This window comes from Giraffa tippelskirchi, chromosome 7, assembly GCF_054371585.1.
Source record: "Giraffa tippelskirchi isolate mGirTip1 chromosome 7, T2T-mGirTip1v1.2.pri, whole genome shotgun sequence".
NCBI lineage: Eukaryota > Metazoa > Chordata > Mammalia > Artiodactyla > Giraffidae > Giraffa > Giraffa tippelskirchi.
Window position 1 is genome coordinate 120,534,479 of NC_137281.1, and position 23,880 is coordinate 120,558,358.

The 23,880-nt window shown below is 43.5% G+C and overlaps 1 protein-coding gene across 3 annotated transcripts in view; it reads right to left on the minus strand.

Moving 5' to 3' along the window:
* Positions 1 to 7,595: 7,595 nt before the first annotated feature.
* Positions 7,596 to 23,880, minus strand: part of LOC145513092 (uncharacterized) — a 295,101-nt gene continuing 278,816 nt past the window's right edge. For 2 of the 3 annotated variants that reach the window (XR_014059104.1, XM_081508290.1), the window contains one exon: positions 7,596 to 8,400. Coding sequence is in view for 1 of the 3 variants with exons in the window: in XM_081508290.1 (XP_081364416.1) it covers positions 8,353 to 8,400 (48 nt within the window). In the remaining 2 variants the exon portion in view is untranslated. The remainder of the gene's footprint in view (positions 8,401 to 23,880) is intronic. The other variant, XR_014059105.1, reaches the window with a different exon arrangement.

Here is a 23,880-nt window from a genome sequence, read left to right on the forward strand (position 1 = left end):
TCAAAGGCGCTAGTCTTTATTCCTTGATTCACTGGAAAAGGGCTTAAAAAGCAAATAGCTCTAGAGAAGGTGCTGGGGTTACCTCCCATTTACAAGAAGAGATTTGTAAAAGCTTGACTCAGGAAAGCTTTCTGGCAAGGAGTGTGGAGAGGATGGTGTGGGAATCCTGCCTGTCTGAAGGGAGTGGGGAAGAAAGGGGACACAGTGGGCAGCTGAGAGTTCAGCAGGCAAACCTGCCATCTGAGCATGGCTGGAAGCTCCAAAGCACCCACCCAGCTAAAACTGGAGGGTAGTTTGCAGCCTTACGTGAGAGGAAACCCAAGAGCGATGACAAGCAGAGCCAAGCTGATGTCCCTGTGGATGAGAGCAGGACTCTTGTAACATGAAGCCTGTGGTTAGAGTCAGGTGCAGGGCCCCTGGGGAGAGCTGCTCCATGCCCAGAATGATGCCAGGGGAGCCACCTACTCACCTGGGGGCCCCCTTTCCCCCAATTCGTGATTTGAGAAGGAATTCTTTTAAAATGTTTTTGGAAATGTGTATAAAGTGCAACAAGGCATTTGAAATGTAAGGACTTGTGTATTTAGTAAAGCACAAAGTAAATTACCTTCACTGAAATGAATAAAGCACCATAGAAAGTGGGATTGTCCCCACCAATTCAGCATGTCTCATTACGAGGGAACTGTACCCCTACCCCTTCTCCCATGAAGAAAGTAACTAACCCCAAACACTAGTTCCACAGCAATATACCTATTTCAGAGAAATCCCTCCCCACTTAGTTCACCTTCCATTTCTCTTTACAGTGCAAGAAGGATACTAGAATCCAGTGTGTGTGTGTGTGTGTGTGTGTGTGTGTGTGTTGGGGGTGGGCTTGCAGATCCCTTTGTTGAAGGTTGCCAAGGAAGGTTGGGAGATGTCACAGCCCCCTCACTATCTGTGGCCATACGCTAAGTGAAGGGCCAGCTGGGAGAGGAGGGCACAGGGCTCAGTAATCCCCTGCCTTGATTTAAGCAAATGGTCAGTACCGGGGGTTGGGGGTGGTTCGGGAAATGGAGATGTGGGTGTCCCATCAGAAGGGCAAAGCAGAGACCAGACTGAGGGCAGAGAGGCTGCTGTCAGCACTGAGAATAGTCTGAGTTTAACTGGGAGTAGACTGTTGGGTCAGGGGGTTGAATCAGGGCTTCCGTTTCCAGGAAGGAAGGGATGGAGGGTGAGGGCAGGGGGAATAGGCTGGGGGATACGTGACTGCTCTCCGTGTGGTGGGCTGCAGAAGCGTGCATGGCGGGGCGGTAGAGCTGGCGCGCTTATTAGACAGCTCACCCAGACCAAGGAAACGGGGTCAGGTGAATCCCTACTCAGTACTAAACACTTAGGCGCAACAGTCCAGGTTTCAGCAGGGGAATTGCAAGGAGTTATGGTGGAGAACCTGACTTGAGTAACAATGTGGAACGCTAGGGGTCAGCTCTGAGGCACTAAGGCCCAAGTTAGAAAACCGGGATGGACAGTGAGTTGGTATCACACTTTGAACCGTGGACAGAGCTGTGGCTGCTTGAATAAAAATTCTTGTGTCAAGACATGATTGGTCTGGGAATGTGGCAGGATTGAGAGCTCAGGTAGCTCAGCTGTCAGGCCCTGAGGAGCACCAGGGAAGGTGGGGGCTGGGAACATGAGGTGAAGGGTAAACGGCAAAGTTCGCTGTCCAGCTACTAAAGGCTGCAGACTCCAGCAGCCCAGGGATTAGAAGATGAGTAAGACAAGGTCCTTACTCTTGAGGGGTTCATGAATTTGGGGGAGAAATGGGTTGGGGAAAAAATAGAGACTTTGGCGCCTTGAGATGACTTGTCACATGCATGGTGCTTTTAAACTATTACATGAAAACAGCTTTCTACTACTTAATATTTTACTCCAATAATACTCTTTAGCTAATATATCAACTCGTTACTAATATATCAAATTCAATCATCCATGGCCTATTTCACTGAGGCATTGAACTTTTTAACATTCCACCTTCAATTCACACCCCATCTAGAAGATGTCGGAATTTCCTATTAGTTATCAATAAAATCAGTTGGCGACCTGGACCTGCTTTGGGTTGGACATCCAGAAGGCAGTGCTTTTGTTTCCTTTAATAGTTTTAGCCCTGCATCATTGTAGATTATCAGGAGTCAGTATAATAATTACTTTGGGGGTTTTAACTGAACAGTTAGAGGAGCGGGTGCCATTTGAAAGTAAGAGGGAGACCTGCAGGGGCAGAGTTAGGGTAAAGATGCTTGTGCCCGGGAGAGGAGGAAGGGGCCTGGAGAGCCACTGTGGGAACAAGTGCCTTCCAGCAAGGTCGTGTACCAAAGTCTGAGCTGCAACTGCTTGAGAACTGGAAGAGGCTCACTGCACCCTCAAGGAAGCAGCAGCATGAAAAGCCCTAAGTACAAGGGGGCTCCGTTTCCTGGTCACTTCAAAACAGACCTTCCCTGGTCTGCTAAAGCAAGTAAATCTACATTGCTTTAGCAGTGCCTCTTGGAAACAATCACACTTAACCCCCGTGGCAGTGGTTAGCCACCGTCTCTCTTGGAGGACAAGGCTGGGTTGTTTTTCCTTTCCTTGAAAGTTATATTTTCTATTCTTTTGATTGGGATTGGTCTAGGGAATTGGAAAGGACAGGATAGGCAAGGAAGACTGATAAATTTTCCAGCTCATTCCCAGAGGGTCTATTTTTCATTTGGAGTGGGTGTCATCTGGATGAGTTATGTGTAGGAGGAACATGCGGGGGCAAACCCCAATAGCTGTCAACCCTGCCCTCTCCTGATGTCACCACATGGATAGAAATGATGGGTGGGATGGATCGAAAGCCTTTTCTGCTGGGATCATCCTCAGCAAGACTGGGGCAGCACCTTCTGTCCCCTCCAGAGGCCTCCTAGAGGTGTGTTTTGAATATGCCACTGCTTAGCTCTCAAGATGTCATGGGTATGAGGTCTCAACTTCTTGCTTGTATGTAAGCCAGAATACCTCCTCTGTATGGACCTCTGCCTTTCATTTCCTCCTGGGTGGTTTTCATCAGCCTTCCACTGGATGCCTGATGCATGTTCTGTTGTTGTTTAGTCACTATGTTTACAAATCAACGAATCTCCTGCAGGATGAAAGCAATTGGGAAACCTTGAGTGGGAAGGAGGTAATGGTGTCAGAAGCACAGGCAACTGGAGAACATTTGTTCTTTTGAGGAGGATTCCCTTTAAGCTAACAGAGGACTGATGCCCTTACACAGTGGGCTTTGGACATGCCGGGTGGTTATGACACACTTGGCTTCAAAATGCAGTGTGTAGAACAAAATAAGCACTGTGTAGCCTGCTGGCTGAAAACTGTGGTTCAGGCAGGAATCAACCTTTAAAGGAAGGAAACAAAAACCAACAAAACAGGTGCCTGAAGACAGAGCAGTTTAGTTTAGTGCTTTTTGGCCTTTATCTTAGCCCACCTCATGTCAAGAGTGTGTCTGTCCCAGGCTTGAGCAGGTATGCATACAGATGGGGGAGGAGAGAGAGTGCTTCCCTGCAGATGAGAGGTGGCTTGACGGGGGGATGTACAGAGAGAATGGGAAGACAGGGATAGATTGACTCAGAGGTGGATCAGAGAAGGGAAAGAGACTAATTTTAAGAGAATTTTGCTCAGTTTATTTGTACTTGGCTAAAGCAACACTGTTGGCTTATAATTGTGTTCCAAGTAGTAATTATCTCCCTTCATCTCTCTTGAGGAGGATTAGAAGATTCTAGAGCTAGTTTATAGTGAAAATTGTTCAGTGTGGATATTAATGTATGCACCTTGTGAGGACATGTAATCCTCATAAGTTCAAGAGCACCAGACCCTTGACTTCTGTTTGCTTCCACATTTCCCTACCACAGCATATTCTTCTATTGCTTCCAATTCCTTCTCGCATTTTTTTTTTCTCACCCAGGAAACTGCTCAACAGATGAGTATAATTAATAACCTGAAAGTTGTCTGAGGCAGTGACTAGAGGTAAATTACCAACTGTGAAAGAGGGTCAACGAGGGCCAGACAATCTATGAAGAGAACATCATGGTTCTTTCTCCAAGAAAAGCAGTGAAATTGAATTGTGTGGTGGTGCTTATCAGGCTGGGCTCTTTTGTTACGTTAATTATCATACAAATTGCAGTCCGAGAAGTCCCTGCCTTGAATGTCTGGCAACCAACAAGATGGGTTGGACATACATGCTTGTTCTGGAGACCAGGGCCGGTGGATGGGCTCTTTGTTGTGGTCTTCAACATGTCAGAGCAAGGTGCTGCTGAGGCCTTTCTGGAAGGGGGTTGCTGTAGCTCTCCCAATGGCAGGCTGGCTGCCAGAGTGTTGGTATGACCAGAGCTTTGGGGACGTGGGGTGTGTGGAAGCCATATTTCCTGTGGCGGGGTGGAGAAGGAGGGGAGAGAAGGGGCGTTCTAGCAGGAGAGAAGGGGCAGAGGGTTGTTACAGGTACATTATCTGGACAGTTGGATCAGGTCCATTACTGGTGACGGGGATAAGGGTGAATCTTCCCTGAGCACCCAAGTGATACACTGTGTCTGGCCTTGCTCTTTAGGTAATTATTGGAGAGTGTGCCTGTGGACAGATGTATACCCCAAAGAGCAGGGATACAATCTGGATGGGGAGCACGGTATTTTAGAGGGATTTTTGCTGAGTAAGGCTGTGATGATGTGCCAAAAGGGGCGATGACACGTGATGTCTTAAAGCCTTCATCACTGCCAGGAGAAGGTGAGACCAGGAGGAACTGCCATCAGGGAAAGCAGCAATAACGTGAGTCTTGAGGCCTGTCTCTGTGTCTCAGATTCTTAACATGGCAGAATTCCCTGTGGATTTCAACAAGAGTTTGGAGTCCAGAGAGGCAATCAGCACAAGGGCAAGCTTGGTTGCAGTACTTCTGGTTGCAGTACTTCTAGCCAGGACGGACAGCCGTCTCTGGGAGAGACACATCCTCTCTGCACTTTCACCTCACACCTCCCAAAGTTGCCCTGAAGTTCAATTTGAGGCAGGTGTGTTCTGCAGCCCTCCACTGTCCAAACCCTGTTCTTTAATAGCAGCCACTGCGCTAACGGCTAGAGGAGACTTTTCCAGGGTGGCTCCTCCTCTGCTGCCCTCCAGTACTCTGGCTTTTAAGAGTAGCTGTCTGCCCAGCACACGACATTGGCAAGGTACCTTGTTTGGTACTGCCTAAACTTTTACTAGTTGCTGTAGGCTGCCTGCACGCAGAGGTGTCCCTCAAGAGAGGACCTCAAGCACTTGAAGCAGCCTCCATTCTTATCCAGTAGGGTGTGCTCCTCTAGATAGGCCATTTGCCCTCTTCTGGGGATAGTTTCCTGGAGAACTAGGCATGGAAGTTGCAGGCCACTATACTGGAACCTTTCCAGGATAGGAGTAGGTCCTCCTAGCTAACTAAGAAGGGGGCTCTTCTATTTCTAGAAAGTGTCTTCGGTTTTCAGTCAAGAGAGGCAAGTCCTGGGGGAATTACTGGCAGTTGGGTAGGAGGCAATAGATGAATAGATGCAATAGGGTGCCCAGTGGGAGTGGCATCAAAGAAAACTGCTTTCATCAATGAAAGGCACCGGAAGCAGCAACCACTTCTGCAGAGGATGCCTTGGGGCTCGGTGTCTCTCAGTGTACCATCTCCCTACTGTCCTGGATTCCCAGCTTTCCCCTCATTCCTGAGGTTGGGAGATAGAGCTTATGTGGGCTGAGCAGCATCATGGCAGTGGTGGAACCAGGTTGTGGGGGCTCTGGTCCATGCATCTGTGGAAAAAAGTGGCCTGATGCACTGCAGGATCCCAAATAACACCAGATCACATTCCTTGGTGCAAACAGTTTATTTCCTGTGAAAAATGTCCTTTCAGTTTGGACACTTGTAGGCAGAGGCCTCATGGATCTGAGCCTATTTTCTTCAGTCATACAGGGTTGACAACTGAGTGAGTCCTTCACAGACCCACTGCATTTCTCACCTCCACCTAGGCAGGTGAAAGCCTGGAGCTTGGCCAAAGATGGGTATCCTGAGTGGTGCCTGAATCACCTTCCAATGAGCAAGAGATGGCCAAAAAGACAGGCAGGGGCCTCATGTCACAGAGGTAGAAGCTAAGAATCCAAAGCAAACGGCCACAAGGGTGGGGAGAGTAAAAGCAGAGCCAAAGGAGTAGAGAGATTAGGGCAGATGGATAAGAAGAAGGGCAGGTTTTATTTTCAGATTGGACTCCAAAATATAAACATCTGCAGAGCCTGCTCCTTTGGAGGGAACCAGGCACGTGGGGTATAGGGCCAAGGAATAGTTCAACCTCTTCAGGCCCAGTTTTTTTTTCCTTTGACTTGGAAGTTAACAAAACCATTTGATTGAGGTCTAAATGTAAAAGCCCTGTACAAAGTATGTGGAATTGGGGAAAGAAAAGTATAAGGTGGTCCCTGCCTTAAGAAACATACAATCAACTTCATGACCTCTTTCCCCCTAACCTCCTCTACATTTCTCTCATTCCTTCAACTAAGGACCAATCGTGTACTTGGGAATTTTAATTTCTCTTGCTCTTTTCTGTCCCTAATTGCTCTATTTCAGATCCCTTCCCTTTCTGCTTCCATTTCTTTCCCCAAAAAATAGGCAATAAAGAAAAATTGGGGGGATTAGAAAGGGAGAAGAGACTTTAAGGGAAATCTTGGTGACATACCTGAGTTTATTCTGCAACACTCACATGCCCTGTGTCCATTGGACTCCTCTTGGGCTGGGCAAAGTCAGCGTTTCCTTTCCTCTTATAATGAATTTCTGCTGAGCATTAGCCCCATTCCATTTGCACAGGTTGTAAATTTTTTTTCCCAACTGCAATGTATCTCTAAATAAGTTGATACTTGTGGGTCTTTCATCTACTCTGAAATGAGTGATGAGATGATTGTAACCTGACAGAGACCAGCACGAAGTAATGAATGAGAGCCAGACCACTTCATCACCCCACCTGATGCTTCCACCCCACCTCCTAGCCCTGGCCCCACATTCTCCCACATAATGTGTTCATCACAACATTATTTAGGAGTCAAGACAGGCATGATTTCTTCTCTAATGGCAAGCACACTTCGGAGGCTTGTTTGAAATATATATATATATGTGTGTGTGTGTGTATATATATATGTATGTGTATATATATATATATATATATATACCTCTAAAATTCTAGGTACTCTTTTTATCTTACGTGATTCTTAACTTCAAGTCTTTGATCCCTTATTACTTGCTTGCTTCTCACCTAAGATGGGACCAAAGAGAACTCTGAAGGATGGAGGAGGTAGGAAAAGAGATGGAGGATGGCGAGGTGTTGTGAAGTCGTACAGTTAAGGAGTGTATACAGCTTTATTTTGCTTCCCCACATCACCTATCCTACCTGTTAAGAAGCTTCGCATGCTACCATTCTTAGTCTTTCATTTAAAAATATATTCCTAAAATGTAAATGCCCCTGAGAGGGGTAATACTTGAATGACAGCTAATTTGAGGGGAGAGTCTCTCAACAGGCAAAGTCACCACACAGTGGAAGAGAAAGAACCCCAAGGCCAAACCTTACCTACTTAACCAATTGTTTTTTTTTTTTTTAACCAATTGTTTTTATTGCTGTCTCCTTGATGGTGCTGCATCTGAGTACAGGGGAGAAGATAAAAGGCAGATTTGTACACCAGCCCCCTCCTCCCAGCATGGTACAGACTTGCAGCAGTGGCAGCTGTTCACACACAGAAATATCTGGCTGAAGGCTAAGATCACTTCAGTTTCCCAACTGAACATTTTTTCAAGTGCAGCATCTTTTTTTCTCTTAATTTTCCTTTGAAAAAGACAAAAGTAGCTCCACGATTGCCCTGTCTTCATACTCCAAACTGCACCCAAGTTTACCTAGGACAGGTATATGAGTGTACGTAAATGTACATCTCAGATCCTCCATGAGGAGTCAAAGTTTCAGAGAGCCCTGTGAGGTTGTAACTCTCTCCCAGGGAATCGGCGGTGTTACTCCCTGTCCACGGGAGCGTACGCACAGATCTTTTCTCATCCTCCTGGTCCGTTTTCTATTTGTGATTAGTAATTGGCTTCTCTTGGTACGTTACGATCTATTACAAAAGCCAAACATTAAGAGGGCGAGCCGAAATGACAAAATTTGGTTATAATTTATGTTGGCCTCTGATATATATATTTTTTTAAATGATTTGGTCTCTAAGCAACTGATCTCTTAGCAACAAGAAGCACCTTTATAAAAGATGGCACACAAAGAGTGATTGCCAGAAAAGCCACCCGGTTCTTTAAACAGCCGCGCATCATTAGCAAAACTCACCATCTTCAAGAGTCCAAAACTAGAAGTGACCAGCAGACCCAGGTAACCTTGATATTTGCACATTTTCCTGAAAGAAAAAAAAAAAAAAAACTCATGCAACTATTGAAGAGAACAAAATTCTTTGAAATATGTTCCTTTGAAATATGGGTCTTATTAGTTGGTCTTGGCTAACTTTTAATAGAATGTATTCTATTAAATAACTGTTTCTTGATTTTTTAAAACAACCTGGACTTGAATTTTGTGATCAGAAAACTGTTCACTTAAATATTTTATTGACATGAGGATGGCAGGGGGAAGCAGTCTCTCCTTTTTCTGAGTTTATTTCTGTGGGTTTTCATTTGAGGGGGAAAAATCCACACTGTGGCAATATAGGAGTGTGCAACTATCACCCCGAATGGCATGCTCTGCTAGGGGGGAATATGTGAATGTTTTTCCTAATGCATTTTTAAGCTGCTAAAATATTTAAGGAGTATCAGAATAATTTTACTTCTAAACTTCAGCTTTTTAATCCAGTTTCTATTCCAGTAGCAAGTGGTCTTTTTTTGCAAGTATTTATGGACTGGTTTTTCTCTTCTCTCTTTCATAGCACAAAAGCAAGCATTCTATTTGTTTTCATTGCCATAAGAAAACATTCATTCCAAAGCTAAAAATAGGAGAGATTCCAAGCATCTGTGCCTTGTTTCTGTTTTTTTTCAGGTGCCCAGGAGTAGCCTTAAATCTTTCTAGAAATTTGGAGTTAGAGATGAGGAACAATTTTTTTCATCTGAACTCCATCAATTAAGACTGTGTAATTATAATCCCACTTGGGGTACTCAGAGAGCATAAAAAGATGAGTGAAATAAAAATTTTTCCAGTTGAACCTGGAAAGATTATAGAGATACCACAGATGTAAGCAAAGAGACTTCAGAAAATTTCAGTTTCAATAAAGACTTGGGATGATGATACTTTGGTTTTTTATAACAATTGTGTGTGCCACTTAACTTTAAATTGAACCGTGTGCTGACACCTTTTTTGAACCAGAAAATGGGATACTTAAATACAGAGTTCAGTGGGTCAGGGCATTCAAAATCAGGATAGTCCCAGAAAATTTGGGACCTACAATTGCTTGCTTAAGAAAATGCTCCTTAATCAGCATAACACGATCATGCTTGATGTTAAAAGCTGCTTATGACTTGTATTTTTGTTACTGCTACCTATTTCAGGCAGAAAGAATTCCTTCTTATGATTGCTTTGCTTGGAAGTTAGCAACTTGGGCATTTTAAATTGAATTGCAGAAAGTTTTTTTTTTTTAAGCAATGTACTATGAAAGTACAGAGAAACATAGCTTTGTCCTTTAGAACTAAAGACTTATTGTGCTTTGGGTCATTATTACTGAAACTTGTTTGTGGATTTAAGGAACTTGGATAAATAGCTATAAGATATAACTTGTGTGGACTGTGTTTGGATGTATTCCCATTTTACAGCATACCACAGTCTCCTAAATATGAAGGGGAATTAAAATCAGTGAAAATATGATAACATTTATATTGCAAGTGGTAGTTAAGTTTTTTCAGTGATTCTTTAAGATTTTTCAGATCCATCCACTATGTCTTTTGAGGGTTACATCTTCTACATTTTGTCTATGCATAGGGAAACAAAGGGGCCCATAACACTGTAGAGCTTGTCATTTTGGCGTCTTAATGTGCTGTCTGACCAAGACAGGCAAACAATGACAAGATTTGAGATACACAATGAGATACTTAGAACAGATATATAGACTAAGGCAATTTGTTCTGCTGTGTTGGGATTAGTTACTTCTGAAACATACAAATACACAAATGGTCTTAATATAAATCATAAACCAGGAAATCAAAATGAGCCTCTCCATTAGTGAGGGCTTCCCAGAAAAAAGGATAGTTTCATGAATGAAAAGCTTCTAATTATTTGGTGTCTAGGATTTTCAGACAAACTTGATGGCCCTTTTCCCTCAACCTTTGGGCTGGGATTGGGCTGGTGGGGTGAGGAGGGGTATGAGGGGAGGGTAACAGCTGGCAGACCTACTGTCAAACTGTTGTGCTTTGTGGGAGGTCCACATTGCAAACAAATCCATTTATTTTGAACACCTTAATACCTGAATTGAAATGGTCAGTCGAATTATGACATGATTGGTTTTTTAACAGAAAAAATTTTAAATGAGTCATACTTGAGATAATTTGGACATTCTCTGATGAGAAGGAAGCAAGAAAAAAAACCTTTGGAGCAGCTCTTCTAGGCTGGGTGCTTTACAATATGCAGTTCTGTTTAATCCTCACAACAACTGTGCAAAGGCATCAGCATCTCCATTTTACATGTGTGTGAACCGGGCTCAGCAGTTTGCCCCAAGATGTTACTTGGACAGTGAATGTAAAGTTGAGGTTTCCACTCAGGCCAGTCTGACTCCCCAGCCCATGCGCTCTCCTTGTGCCACGATGGCACAAGCTACTATTTTTAACTGACCTTCAAATAATCCCTCTAGTCTTAGTAAAGCAAAAGTTCTTAGTAGGTGGGCTGGTGGTGAAGCTTTAGGCATCTTTTCACAGCAGAGACTCCTTAACCTCTGGTTCTCAGGTGACTCAGATCCCCAGTTTTCAATGGTTGTCACAGTCTACGAACTGGAGGGGGCACTTAGCTGGGCTGTGGCACCGGCAGCCACCAGGCATGTGGCCTCCTTGCCATGATGCACATTCCAAGTTAAGAGGGATAGGACTCTTTGAGGTACTCTTTCTGTGAGAACAGAGCCTGAGGCAGGGCTCCCTAGGGGGCAGCCCCTGATCACCACAGTCAGGGACTGCATGGGTAGAGGGGAAGCAGGTCAAGTGACACGCCACCAAGTTACAGTGACTGGGAAGAGAACCCAGGTGGGGTTGGGTGGGGGTGGGTGAGATGACGCTACCGAAAGCAGAGCTTGCTCCGAGGGACACTTCCTCAAAGTTGCAGGACAGCAGTGCCCTGCGCACTCTGGTTCTAAAGCCACTGGTCTGTACTGTTGCCCCTTCTTCAAGTATCCCTAACAAAGGGATGAGTCTTAATTTAACAAGACTTCCCTGAAACAGTATTTGAGGAGGAGATCTATAGAGGAGGGAGAGCCAGGGCAGCTGTGACTAACCCTGGAGCAAAGCGCTTTACATGCCCTTGTCTCTTTTGATCCTTACATCAATCAGCTTAGAGACCTGAAGAATCCTGCCCAAGGGCTAACTCAAGTCTCTGACTGGAAATCCTGTGGTTCTTTTCCTGCAGCTGGGAAATAGGATAGTGTTAATATATACAAGCACATACAGAGTCTAAGGTGTGATATGGATCCAGAAAGGTTTGGGGTTGGAGGTGATCTGCCTTGAACTTGGCATGATCATCAAGTGAATACCAGGGCAGCTCTTCACCTGCTACACTTGAGTCCATCCCTGGAGGAAGGACTAACACTCCAACAGGTGTAACAGGCAACTTTCCACTTCTTATTCCAGACTTTCTCTGCTGGGGTATACCCACAGGTAATTCCTCCAACCAGAAAATCAGAGGGCTAGTGAGCAGCTTAGGAAATGTGAAAAAAATGCTTGATAATAGGTTCTGCTTTTGCACAAAACATAATCATTATCTTTGTGCAAAGATATCCAAATAATTCACATGCCTCTACTTCCCTCGAGTACTTGTCTTCAATCACACTCACCCTCTTTGAGTTCCTGCCTGGTGCGTGGTGCTGTGACACATATGGTCAGCACATAGATGTCATATACTGACCTTGGACAGCACAGGCCACATCCCTGTCTCTATACAGTGAGCAGAAAGTCTCCTCTCATCTGGCTTCCCTGGGTAGAAGAGGAGGGCCACTTCATTTCTTAAAAAGTATATCCATTGCAATTTGGGAGCTGACTTGGAGTTTGCCTCGTTTAGACTTCTCATTCTGGAGGTGAGGAAACTGAGTTGAAGTGATTTGCCCAAGGTCTATGCAGCTAGTCATAACGACGGATAGAACTCAGTCCTCTTGACTCCCAGTCCAGTGCTCTTTCCTCTGTATCATAATTATTAATAAAGAAGAGGATGAGAGTTCAAACTATTACCCCTATTTTACAGATAGAAAAACTGAGAGCATAATTCAGTTTAGGAATGGCTGCCACTCCAAAATTATGAAAATTCTTAAGTTTATGGAAGTGATTTGACAGCTCCTCAGGAATTATATTTTTCATTCTCCCTGATGGAAAAAAATGTGCAGAGTTCATTGTTGCAGTGAACACACTGAAGTGTTCAAAGGCTATTCAACCTGCTGATCATATAATTTCTCTCCTGTATGAAAAGTAAGGAAGGGGATCGAAACTGGTCCTTGCCATGATGAAGCCTAGTATCCAAACAGATTATGCATTTATAGATTCTCCTGAAGAGGTAAACCAGCATATATCTGCATGTCAGATGTGTCACAGCCATGCCCCACAGCAAAACTTGATAACAAAGAGTACTGTAAGAAGTACTGTTTGTGGATTTTCCTCCTGTTGGACCCACACTTGAATTTGGTACTACCCTAGAAAAGGCTTTAACAGAAATACCCTGATACGCAATTATGGGAGCTCTACAATTGTGATGACAATTCTAAAAATTTAACAGAAAGGTGTGAACTCAACATGGACTGAACTCTCTGTGCCAAGTTCTGTGCTAGGACATTTACATGGGTTTTCATATTTAATGTTCATGACCTATGACGCTAGCATTTTGAGCACTGTTTTCCATATTAGGAAGCTAAAACTTCTTCACTTAAGGAACTTGCCACCATAAAGTGGTAGTTGATTATTCAATATATGTTTATTGCACTTAAATGATGTGCCTGGCACTGGACTAGATGCTGATGATATAAAGTTAAATAAGACACGGTCCTCGTCTTGAAGAAGCTCATAGCCTAATGATATTCGTTTCCAGTTGATGTGAGAACTTCTGCTTGTCAGAGCTAAATTAATGTAAATACAGTATTTGCTAAGTAAATTCTAAAAGACTTACTCTAGAACATTCTTTTTGAAGGTTGGAAAGGGTTAGAGAAGAAATCCTAGGATAGGAAAATATAGGAGTAGGGTCTACAATGAGAAAATATAGGACTAGGGAAAAATGGAAGACAGAGAATTGGCATTCATGACATGTGGAATAAAATGGGCAAAAAGCATGGAGGTGAGAACAATCAGCTCATATAAGAGGGCCAGCAAACCTTGGATTTCTTCTCTTGGCTGAAGGTGTTCCATGTTGAGGAATAATGTGAACAATAAACTTGGTGATACAAGACACTGGCAGAAAACCTTAGCAATCAGACAAAGCAGTTTGAATTAACTGATCAGATAATGAGGAGTCAATAAAAATATGCTGATTCAGGCTCCTGGTTTTTGAATATCACTAGACTGTAGACATCTGTGACAAACAGTGCCAGAGGAAGAGTTTTGTCCATGTGTCATTGATCCTGACTTGGGCATACTACCAACTAGATCAGTCTTTTGAAATCCCTGAACTAATCAGGAGTGAACTGATGGTCCTGGCCTGGGCAATAGCTGCAGAGGATAAAACCCAACTGGAGATGAGTTCAGAACAAACAATGGGCTAGGCTTGGTGATTAGATGAAAGAAGGGAAGGAGGAAAGAAAACAAAGAGAATGCTGGTAACCCTCGAAATAACAGAAATTTAGGAATTAGCTACCTAGTAAGATTGGCTTTCAGTAAGGTTTAGATATTGTAAATGTGCTTATTCAAGTGGGGGACATTCCTTGAAAACATTAAATGTCCCCCAAAGTATAAATCAAGATATTTGGGATCTAAGAATTTGTGCTCCTTTTAGAGTAGAAGGTGGGAGTGGGGAGCAACCTGGAAAACATCATGTAGATGCTAAGCCAGAATGTCCAAGATATTTTAATGGTTTTATGTGAAGATGAAGAGTAGGGGTACTCTGGAACACCCAAGAAGCCTGGGGACCACACGTTTAGGCAACTGACAGACCTGTTGAAAAGGGTCTTGCTCCTACAAGTGTTTGGAAGGGTGTCTCTAAGAATGCGTGTGGAGAGGGACAAAACAGAAGACCTCAGTCTGCAGACTGGGTTACCCTGGGTGATTAATGAGAAAAGAGGTCACAATAAGGAATCAGGACAGAAGACAGATAAAACGTGACCAGAGACTTTAGAAGAGAGCCCGAAGCAAATTGTTGCAAGATGTTCTCTGCAGCAGCAGGAAAGTAAAAATTTATTAGACTGGCAAACCAGTTCATCAGACTAGTGAGAGAGAAGTCATTGGTATCCTCAAAAGACACCATGGCTGAAACAGGAAACTGGTGAACCAGGAGGGGTGGAACATCAGATCCCAGTCAGGCCTCCTGACATGCAAGTCCATGTGCTGGATGGATGTATAATTAGTCAATACAAAAGCTTGGCCATCAGCATCAATCTGTTTTAATATCTAGCTGTCTGGCTGAGTCAGACTAGGGAGGAAAGAGCATGAACTTTGGGAGTCAGAAGGATTTTAATCCTTCCTCAGCCAGAAACCAACTGTGAGACAATATCAAGGAGATTTAACCTCTATTTCTTCATCTTTAAAATGGAACTGCTTTTACTTATCTCACAAGGTGTTTTTCTTTTTTTCCTTTTTTAAAGACTAAGGTAATAAAAAATGCCTATAAATTACGGTTAAAGATACTAAGTACATACCAACCCCCTAGGACAGTGGGTTGTGTAGCTGTGTTACTTAGTGTCTTGCAGTTCTTAAGAGGATTTTCAAAAACTGTTTTTGAAGGTCAGGGGCAGGGAAGTTCTGGAGAGTCAAAGGCTGAAGTTTCAACTACACCCTACTCTTACTAAAGCACTGCAATTCCATAAAATTTTCATTTAAAAAGATGAGGAGAGCAGAGACAAAATGACTGAGACTAGTAATGAATTTAGCAAAGGCTACAAGGTTAATATACAAAATTCAATTGTATTATATTACATTAGTAGCAATCAATTGAAAAATAAAAATTTTAAAACCATTCCAATACAGTAGGACCAAAAGCCATAAAATACTTGTAATAAATCCAAAAAAAAAAAGATGTTTAATATTGCTACATCAAAAAGTACAAAACACTGCTGAGAGAAATTGAAGATCTAATGGTGAGATACATCAGATTTGTGCTCTAAAGCTGTATTGTTAAGTAGCAATTCTGCCTAAATTGTTCTGTAGAGTCAATGAACTGTCAGTTAAAATTCCAGCAGGCTTTTTGTTTTGTAGAGTTTCAAAAAACAAAGCTGATCTCAAGATGTATACAGAAATGCAAATAACCGAAGTATGGTCAGTTAGGGACCTCAGAGAAGCAGGCAGGGAGACTGGATTTAGATATGCAAGAGATTTCTAGAGGAAAATGGGGAGGAGAGAAGGTGGGGAAGGGAGCAGGAACAGATAAGAACACTGTCAGATCCCAATGCAGGTCTGGCACCCATGAATGGAGGCAAGGAGGAAGAATTGTGTGGGAAGGGCTTCAGACTACAGTGTAATTCCAAGAGTTTTAGTTAGGAAAGGGGTGTCCCCAGGCAAAGATTGCCTTTTGGAAGAGTCTCTCATTGGATGGAATGGGTTATCAAAATACCCACACCATACTCAGTCATCGGTTGGAGCTACCAAGAGAAAGATAGCCTTTCTGTGAAATTGCTGGTGAATCCATAGAATTAAGAGTCATCAACCACACTTCCAAAAGCAGGTTCTTTTGAAGGATATCTGAGAAGCATACTTCCACGGCAAAGTAATTTATTTATTGGGCTGCTCTGGGTCTTAGTCGCAGTAAGCAAGATCTTTTAGTTGTGGCATGAGAACTCGGTCACAGCAGGCACTAAGGACTAAGGACTCTTAGTCTAATTCCTCAACCAAGGATTGAACCCGGACAGCCTGCACTGGGAGCATGGAGTCTTAGCCACTGGACCACTAGGGAAGTCTTGCAAAGTAATTTTTAAAGAGAACAAAGTTGGAGAATTTGTCTTCCAACTTACCAACCTTATTGCTATATTTCAATACTTTCTATAAAGCCACAGTAATCAAAACAGTTTGGTATTGGCAAAAAATAAACATACAGATCCCTAGAACAGAATAGAGAGTCCAGAGAGTCCTACACATATACTGCAAATTTTAAACAAAGGTACCAGGGCAGTTCAATGGGGAAAGAAAACTTTTTTCAACAAATGGTGCTGGATCAACTGGATATGGTTAAGAAGGTAGGGGGTGGGAGAAGCATCAACCCTTAACTCACACCATACACAAAAATTCACTCAAAATGAATCACAGACCTAAATGTAAAACCTAAAACTGCTAAACTTTTAAAAGAAAACAAGAGAAAAAAAATCTTTGTAATCTTGAGGTGGTGAGGTTTCCTTAGAATACATAAAAAAGCACAACATAGAGAAAAATTAATCACTGGACTTCATCAAAAGTTAAAAAACTTAAGATTTTCAATAGACACTAGGAAAGTAAAGCAGACCACAGACTAGGAGAAAATATTTGGAACACATATATTAGACAAAAAACTTAATTTAAAAACATTTTTTTAAAAAAACCTCTTAAAATTCAATAAGACAAACCAATTTTATAAAACAGGGGAGGGAGTTCCCTAGTAGCGTAATGGTTAGGATTCCAGGCTTTCACTGCCACGTCCAGGTTCAGTCCCTGGTCACGGAACTGAGACCCTGCAAGCTGTATAGTGCTGCTAAAGCAAACAAAGCAAAAAAGGGGAAATATTTGACCAGATGGTTCACAAAAGAAGATGTATGGCTGGCCCAGCCCTGCTGGCCTCCACAGCTGACTTGGGCTGGGTCTCCTCTTACCTGCTCAGTGAAGCAGGTTGGCATGGGGGCCAGAGTTTACAAAAAAAAAAAAAAGAAGAAGAAGATATACGAATGGCCAGTAAGCTCACTAAAAACAGCTCAAAGTTATTAGTAATTGAAGAAGTGAAGTGAAGTGAAGTCGCTCAGTCGTGTCCGACTCTTTGCGATCCCATGAACTGTAGCCTGTCAGGCTCCTCTGTCCATGGGATTTCCCAGGCAAGAATACTGGAGTGGGTTGCCATTTCCTTCTCCAGGGGATCTTCCCAACCGAGGGATCAAACCTGGGTCTCCTGCATTGCAGGCAGACTCCTTACTGGCTGAGCCACAAGGGAAGTCACTGAACAATGACATAAATGAGTCTCAAAACCAATATGCTAAGTGGAAGAAGCCAGACAAAAGAGTACAGATTATATGATTGCACTAAGATAAGATTTTCAAAAATGTAAACTGATCCATAGTGATAAGCAGATTTGTAGTTGTCTGAGAATGAGGAAGAGGAAGGGATGGCTTACAAGAGGATGATGAAAATGCTATCTTGATTTTGGTGATGATCTCATTCATATATATACATACATAGATATGTGTCAAAACTCATAAGATTGTATGCTTTAAATATTTGAGGTTTATTATATGTCAATTATCCCTCAATAAAGTGGTTTTAAAAGGATGAAGGAAAGAGATAAGAACTAGATAAGAGCTATCGTATCCCATCAATATGATAAAAAGATTTGAACAATGTCCTAGAAGAAACAAATCCTGAAAGATGATGCTGTGAAAGTGCTGAACTCAATATGCCAGCAAATTTGGAAAACTCAGCAGTGGCCACAGGACTGGAAAAGGTCAGTTTTCATTTCAATCCCAAAGAAAGGCAATGCCAAAGAATGCTCAAACTACCTCACAATTGCACTCATCTCACACGCTAGCAAAGTAATGTTAGAAATTCTCCAAGCCAGGCTTTAGCAATACGTGAACCGTGAACTTCCAGATGTTCAAGCTGGATTTAGAAAAGGCAGAGGAACCAGAGATCAAATTGCCAACATCCACTGGATCATAAAAAAAGCAAGAGAGTACCAGAAAAACATCTATTTCTGCTTTATCGACTATGCCAAAGCCTTTGACTGTGTGGATCACAATAAACTGTGGAAAATTCTGAAAGAGATGGGAAAACCAGACCACCTGACCTGCCTCTTGAGAAATCTGTATGCAAGTTGGGAAGCAACAGTTAGAACTGGACATGGAACAACAGACTGGTTCCAAATAGGAAAAGGAGTATGTCAAGGCCGTATATTGTCACCCTGCTTATTTAACTTATATGCAGAGTACATCATGAGAAATTCTGGGCTGGAGGAAGCACAAGCTGGAATCAAGATTGCCAGGAGAAATATCAATAACCTCAGATATGCAGATGACACCACCCTTATGGCAGAAAGTGAAGAAGAACTAAAGAGCCTCTTGATGAAAGTGAAAGAAGAGAGTGAAAAAGTTGGCTTAAGGCTCAACATTCAGAAAACTAAGATCATGGCATCTGGTCCCATCACTTCATGGCAAATAGATGGGGAAACAGTGGAAACAGTGGCTGACTTTATTTTTCTGGGCTCCAAAATCACTGCAGATGGTGATTGCAGCCATGAAATTAAAAGACGCTTACTCCTTGGAAGGAAAATTATGAGCAACCTAGACAGCATATTAAAAAGCAGAGACATTACTTTGCCAACAAAGGTCCATCTAGTCAAGGCTATGGTTTTTCCAGTGGTCATGTATGGATGTGAGAGTTGGACTATAAAGAAAGCTGAGTGCAGAAGAATTGATGCTTTTGAACTGTGGTGTTGGAGAAGACTCTTGAGAGTCCCTTGGGCTGCAAGGAGATCCAACCAGTCCATCCTAAAGGAGATCAGTCCTGGGTGTTCATTGGAAGGACTGATGTTGAAGCTGAAACTCCAATACTTTTGGCTACCTGATGCGAAGAGCTGACTCATTGGAAAAGACACTGATGCTGGGAAAGATTGAAGGCAGGAGGAGAAGGGGATGACAGAGGATGAGATGGTTGGATGGTATCACTGACTCAATGGACATGGGTTTGGGTGGACTCCAGGAGTAGGTGATGGACAGGGAGGCCTGGCGTGCTGCAGTTCATGGGGTTGCAAAGAGTCGGACACGACTGAGCAACTGAACTGAACTGAACTGAACTAGAAGAAATACAGGGAAGAGTGAGTCTAGTACTTTGCTTTCCTACTTGTCTATTTAGTATCTGCCTTTCCCTTAGGCTGGAGAGAGTGGAGGAAAGAGAGATGCCTAGTGATAACCAGCTGTGGCAGTTAAAGCTTCCTGGAGCACTCCAGCTTTCTAGGCTGGGGTCTACACAAGGAGTACCCTTCCCTTTTGACACGGGAGCAGGCAGACTAGCTGCCTGGGTAAACACCATGGGGGTTGCATAGAGCCTGGAGCTTCAGAAGGGGGCTGTACTTGCTGTTTAATGGTCTGCAGTCACCATATTGACTCAACAATTTTATCTTTGAGTCTTTGTTTTGTGAGCAAAGTCCCACAGGACAGTGAATGCATCAGGAACTTGGACCCTTGGCTCAAACAGAGTCATGCCTCCTGCAACTTCCCAAGTTTTGGATTCCCCATTTCTCTGTCCTGCCCAGTGAACATGGCTGGGCACAGATGGAAGAAGGACAGGACTGGTGCACTACCAAGGGGACTGAATCATCACAAGGAGGTTGCCCTAAGAGTATCCCTGTGCCCAAGAGAGCGCAACAGCAAATGACAAACTTTAAAAGGTGGAAAGACCATGGAAGAAAGGAAAATACCTTTCCCTCTCTGCTTTTTGAACAAGGGGCTCTGCCTTTTCACTTTGCACTGAGCTGTGCTAATTCTGTCTATGCGCTTGCTGTGGAGCTGCCTGCCTGAGATTGCTGTACTCCTCCCAGACCTGCCTGCCCAGTCACTGCAGCTGTGGACAGCCACCATGACAGGAGCTGGGCTGATTTTGCTCCTAAGAGCTTCCCACCCCTTGCAGGGGAAAGGTGTGACTCAATTCAGCCTGCCCAGGAATAACAGAGAGCTGAGCATTATCAGGAGAAGTCTGGAATGTAGGGCAGATTCGCTCTACAGAACAGGAACTCTATCAGGATAGAAGCAAGGGAAGTCTTGCTCTCCTGAGATCCCTCTGGATGCAGACTTCCCTGCTTGTTGATTTCCTCTCCAGAGTGAAATAAGAGTGAAAGTCCCAATGTGGTATTTTGAAAAAAGTAACCATGACAACAGCCAAGTCCATAGAGAGCATAGTAGAATGTATTAAGCTCACTTTCAATACCTAGCTCTTCCTTCCGGAATGAACGCTCCTACGCAGACAATGATCCAGCTTCAACAAAAGAGCAGAAGGGAAGAGCAGACCTGGAAAACCTTCGTGTGCCTAGGCCCATCAGAGATTAGTGGTATCTCGTTGATTTGTCAGTTCTGTACCTCCAGCTGTCTTTACACAGTCCAGGTAGCCTGAATCAGCTTTAGAGAACTTATTCTGAAAGCATGAGAGCAGATAGGAGCTCTTTTTAGAAACACATCTGTTAAACACATGTGTTTAGAAGTAAAAATAAACTTGGAAAGTTTCATTGAGTTGGGATATGATCAAAATTGTGGCCTAATCTTTGACTCTGTGGTTGGAGTATGAGTGTTTTTCCTTTGATCCCAGGGGAAGGGCTTCCCACCACCCCTTCTCCAAGGCAGAATGAAGCAGTCTAGTCTTCAAGGGCACTGGCTGGGAAGAGAGGAGGTCTGGGTTCTAAACTCTACCACTAACTTGGGACCTTGGGTGCGTGGTTTAGCCTCTTAGGCTGAGCCAGTGTTTGCCCTGCTCTGTCAGTGTATGTAAATCACTGTGACCTGTGAGAGCATATCACATATTTGTCTTTGCTTTTCTCTGAGCCTGGCATTTTTTGCAAGGTGAAAGATAAGTCTTTCCTCTGCCGAGTCTGGGAAGACTTGAGGAGAGAACAGAGGGTTATTGCAGCTTTTCACTGAGGAAACCAGCTATTTTTCTCAGTGTTGGGGGAAGGTAGGTTTGCTTTGTCTCTGAGATTATATTATAACTAGACTTATCAAGACTGGTCGTGTATGACAGCCTGTAGCCTAGCACTTAGCTCACTGGGCATCAGGGATCTGAGGCTCTAGAGCCAAAAAATACAGGCAGGCATTGGGTCAGAGAATAACAGCTAATAATCAAAGGAAGTGGGGGAATGCCAGCCCCGTTGAAAGGGACAACAGACTGTTGGCCACAGGGATTGTGGGTCCAGTGTGGGCCGATCTGAGTTTTCCCTAAGAGAGGCCTGAAATCTGGGCTTTTAAAACTTCAGATGTCCAAAACTTTAACTAACGGCAGTGAAAACAAATTTAAAGCATAATGTAAGCCAAAATGAGACAGGCTAGCAGGTAGGGTGGGTTAATGACAGAAACTCTGGTTAGTAGGGGGAAATACAAGAGCAGGGCAGTCGTGTCCTGCTCCTGCAGAGAGCCTAGGCTGGAAGCAAGGTCCTAGGATGTGCTTGCGCAGGCAACTCACCTCCTGTCTGTCAACTCTCCTCCTCTGTCTCTCCCCCTTCCTCCAGCCTGAGGACACTTCACCTCTACGTGGGAGGAGGAGGTATAGGCACTCCTATCACCCAACCTTTCCCCAAAGCCACCACTGTGGCCAGTCCTCCCTACCCCTATAGGGCCTGGGGTTTGAGACTCAAAAGCCAGGAAAGTATTTTCTCCTTCTGCATTCTGCTTTTCTGAGGCAATGGAAAATGCTCAGCTGATTTAATGAGGAGAGGGTATAAAGGTAAACCTGGTAACACTAGCTAACCTGCCCCCAGCCCAGGGGTTATACTGGATGGAGGAACATCACACACAACAGGAGGCTCCAATGGGGGCCATGTGCTTGGGAAGTTAGGGCTAGCTTGGTAGAGCTGGTGGAGTGTAGAGCAAATGGCAGGGGAGAAGACTGGAAAGACAGATGATATAGGACTTCACATAAAAAGAAATTAATTGGCTTCGATGTCTGATTACTTATGTGTTATTTTTGTAAGACTAGTGGTCCAATCCTACATCTGTTTTGTGTAATTTTTTCATCCATAAACTTCAAAGTGACATAAAGGGCTTCAGAAAGCATAATCTGGAAACCATGCTCATCATAATTTGCCATCTACAAAGTATCCAAAGCTGGCACAGTTGAACTCATTTGAGGGTATTAAGTATCCCCAGACTTCACTGAGAGGTGCACCACAGCTGTCACTAAGCTTTCTTGCGATTTCAGAAACTGCTACCACTTTCTGCATGCCATCTCCCCACTGCCCCCGCCCAGTTCCCATTGCCTACTCTGCCAGGCTCCACCAAACTCCTCTTCTTCCCCGGTGACCCTCTCAAATCTATTTCTGACCCCCGAGGACACTGTTTTCCTTCCTACCCTCTCAAGCAGAGGGTTTGTTTTCAACGGTACAATCTCCAATTTCAGTTCAGGAGCCTGGGTGCTGCCTCTGGACCTGCACTCCCTCTTTCTAAAATACTGTAACATCCTTGAGGTTCACGCTGTCCACCCCCATACCCTGAATTCCCTCCTCACTGAAGCCTTTAGCCTCTTTCTCTGGGTCTTCCTCTCCACTTTAGCATCCTAAGGCACTACATGTCCATAGTACTGATCAAAGCAACACCCTGGCTGCAGAGTTTGTTGACGACTGCACCTTCAGTGACCTTCTTCCTCCACCTCAGCACACTTTGAGAGGCATAAGTGAAACCTTGTCATCATCAGAAACTGCACCTGCTCTGACATCCCATCCTCATCCTCTCATCACCTTCCAGCTCATTTACTCAAGTCCCCTCACTGAAATACTCTCCAGCCTCACCGAGATCTCCAGCCCAGTGCTATCACCACTTTCTCTATGTCTTTGAACTTCCTCCTATCTTGAGCTTCTTCTGTATCTGGCCTAGAAGCCATAGTTCTTCTTATAATATCCTCAAAATATTACTGAGTCCATGGCGCCCCTTTTGCTTGCCCTTGCCTGGCAAAGCCTCACAGACATATACCTGTGCCTCAGTAGACCAGTATTACTGGAGAATATGGCACAACTGGGTATATGGGCATGATGCTAACTTCATGTTCGCCAACCTTGTTTGTATCCTCAACACTTCTCAGTCATTTTACCATGCTTTGCTAGAAGCTCCTGCTACTTTCATAAATTTCATTTCCTCTTCTCAGAGCTTTAGGCTTCCAATCGCTTTATTCTCGAGACAAGAAGAGAGTGATGACCTCCATACTCCAGGGAGAATGACTCCTTCCCTCCTTTATCCCTATAGCACTTCATTCAAATGGTCGATATTACTGCCAGTCATATATAACACAAGTGCTTATGTAGTTAACTATGTCAAAGCATTGTGCCATCTCTGATGAAATAGCCACTTCAAACTAAAACAGCTGAAAAACAGTCATAAATTGAAAGAAGTATATTTATTGTCTTTATTTTCTTGACTTACAAATAAAAGCATCTTTTCATTTTTTTTAAAACAAAGTTCTGGTAGGGCATGTTATCAATGCTTATTGCTCATTGACAAATAAGATTTATATATACTCTTTCCTTTGATTTTGGAATTAAAAATTTCTTAGTTCCAGAATAGCTTGAGGCACCACCTTGGAGCCTCTAAATGACTCTTGTATCCTGAAAACCCACGGTAACCTCATTCCTACTCTACTGGTTCCAATTAACA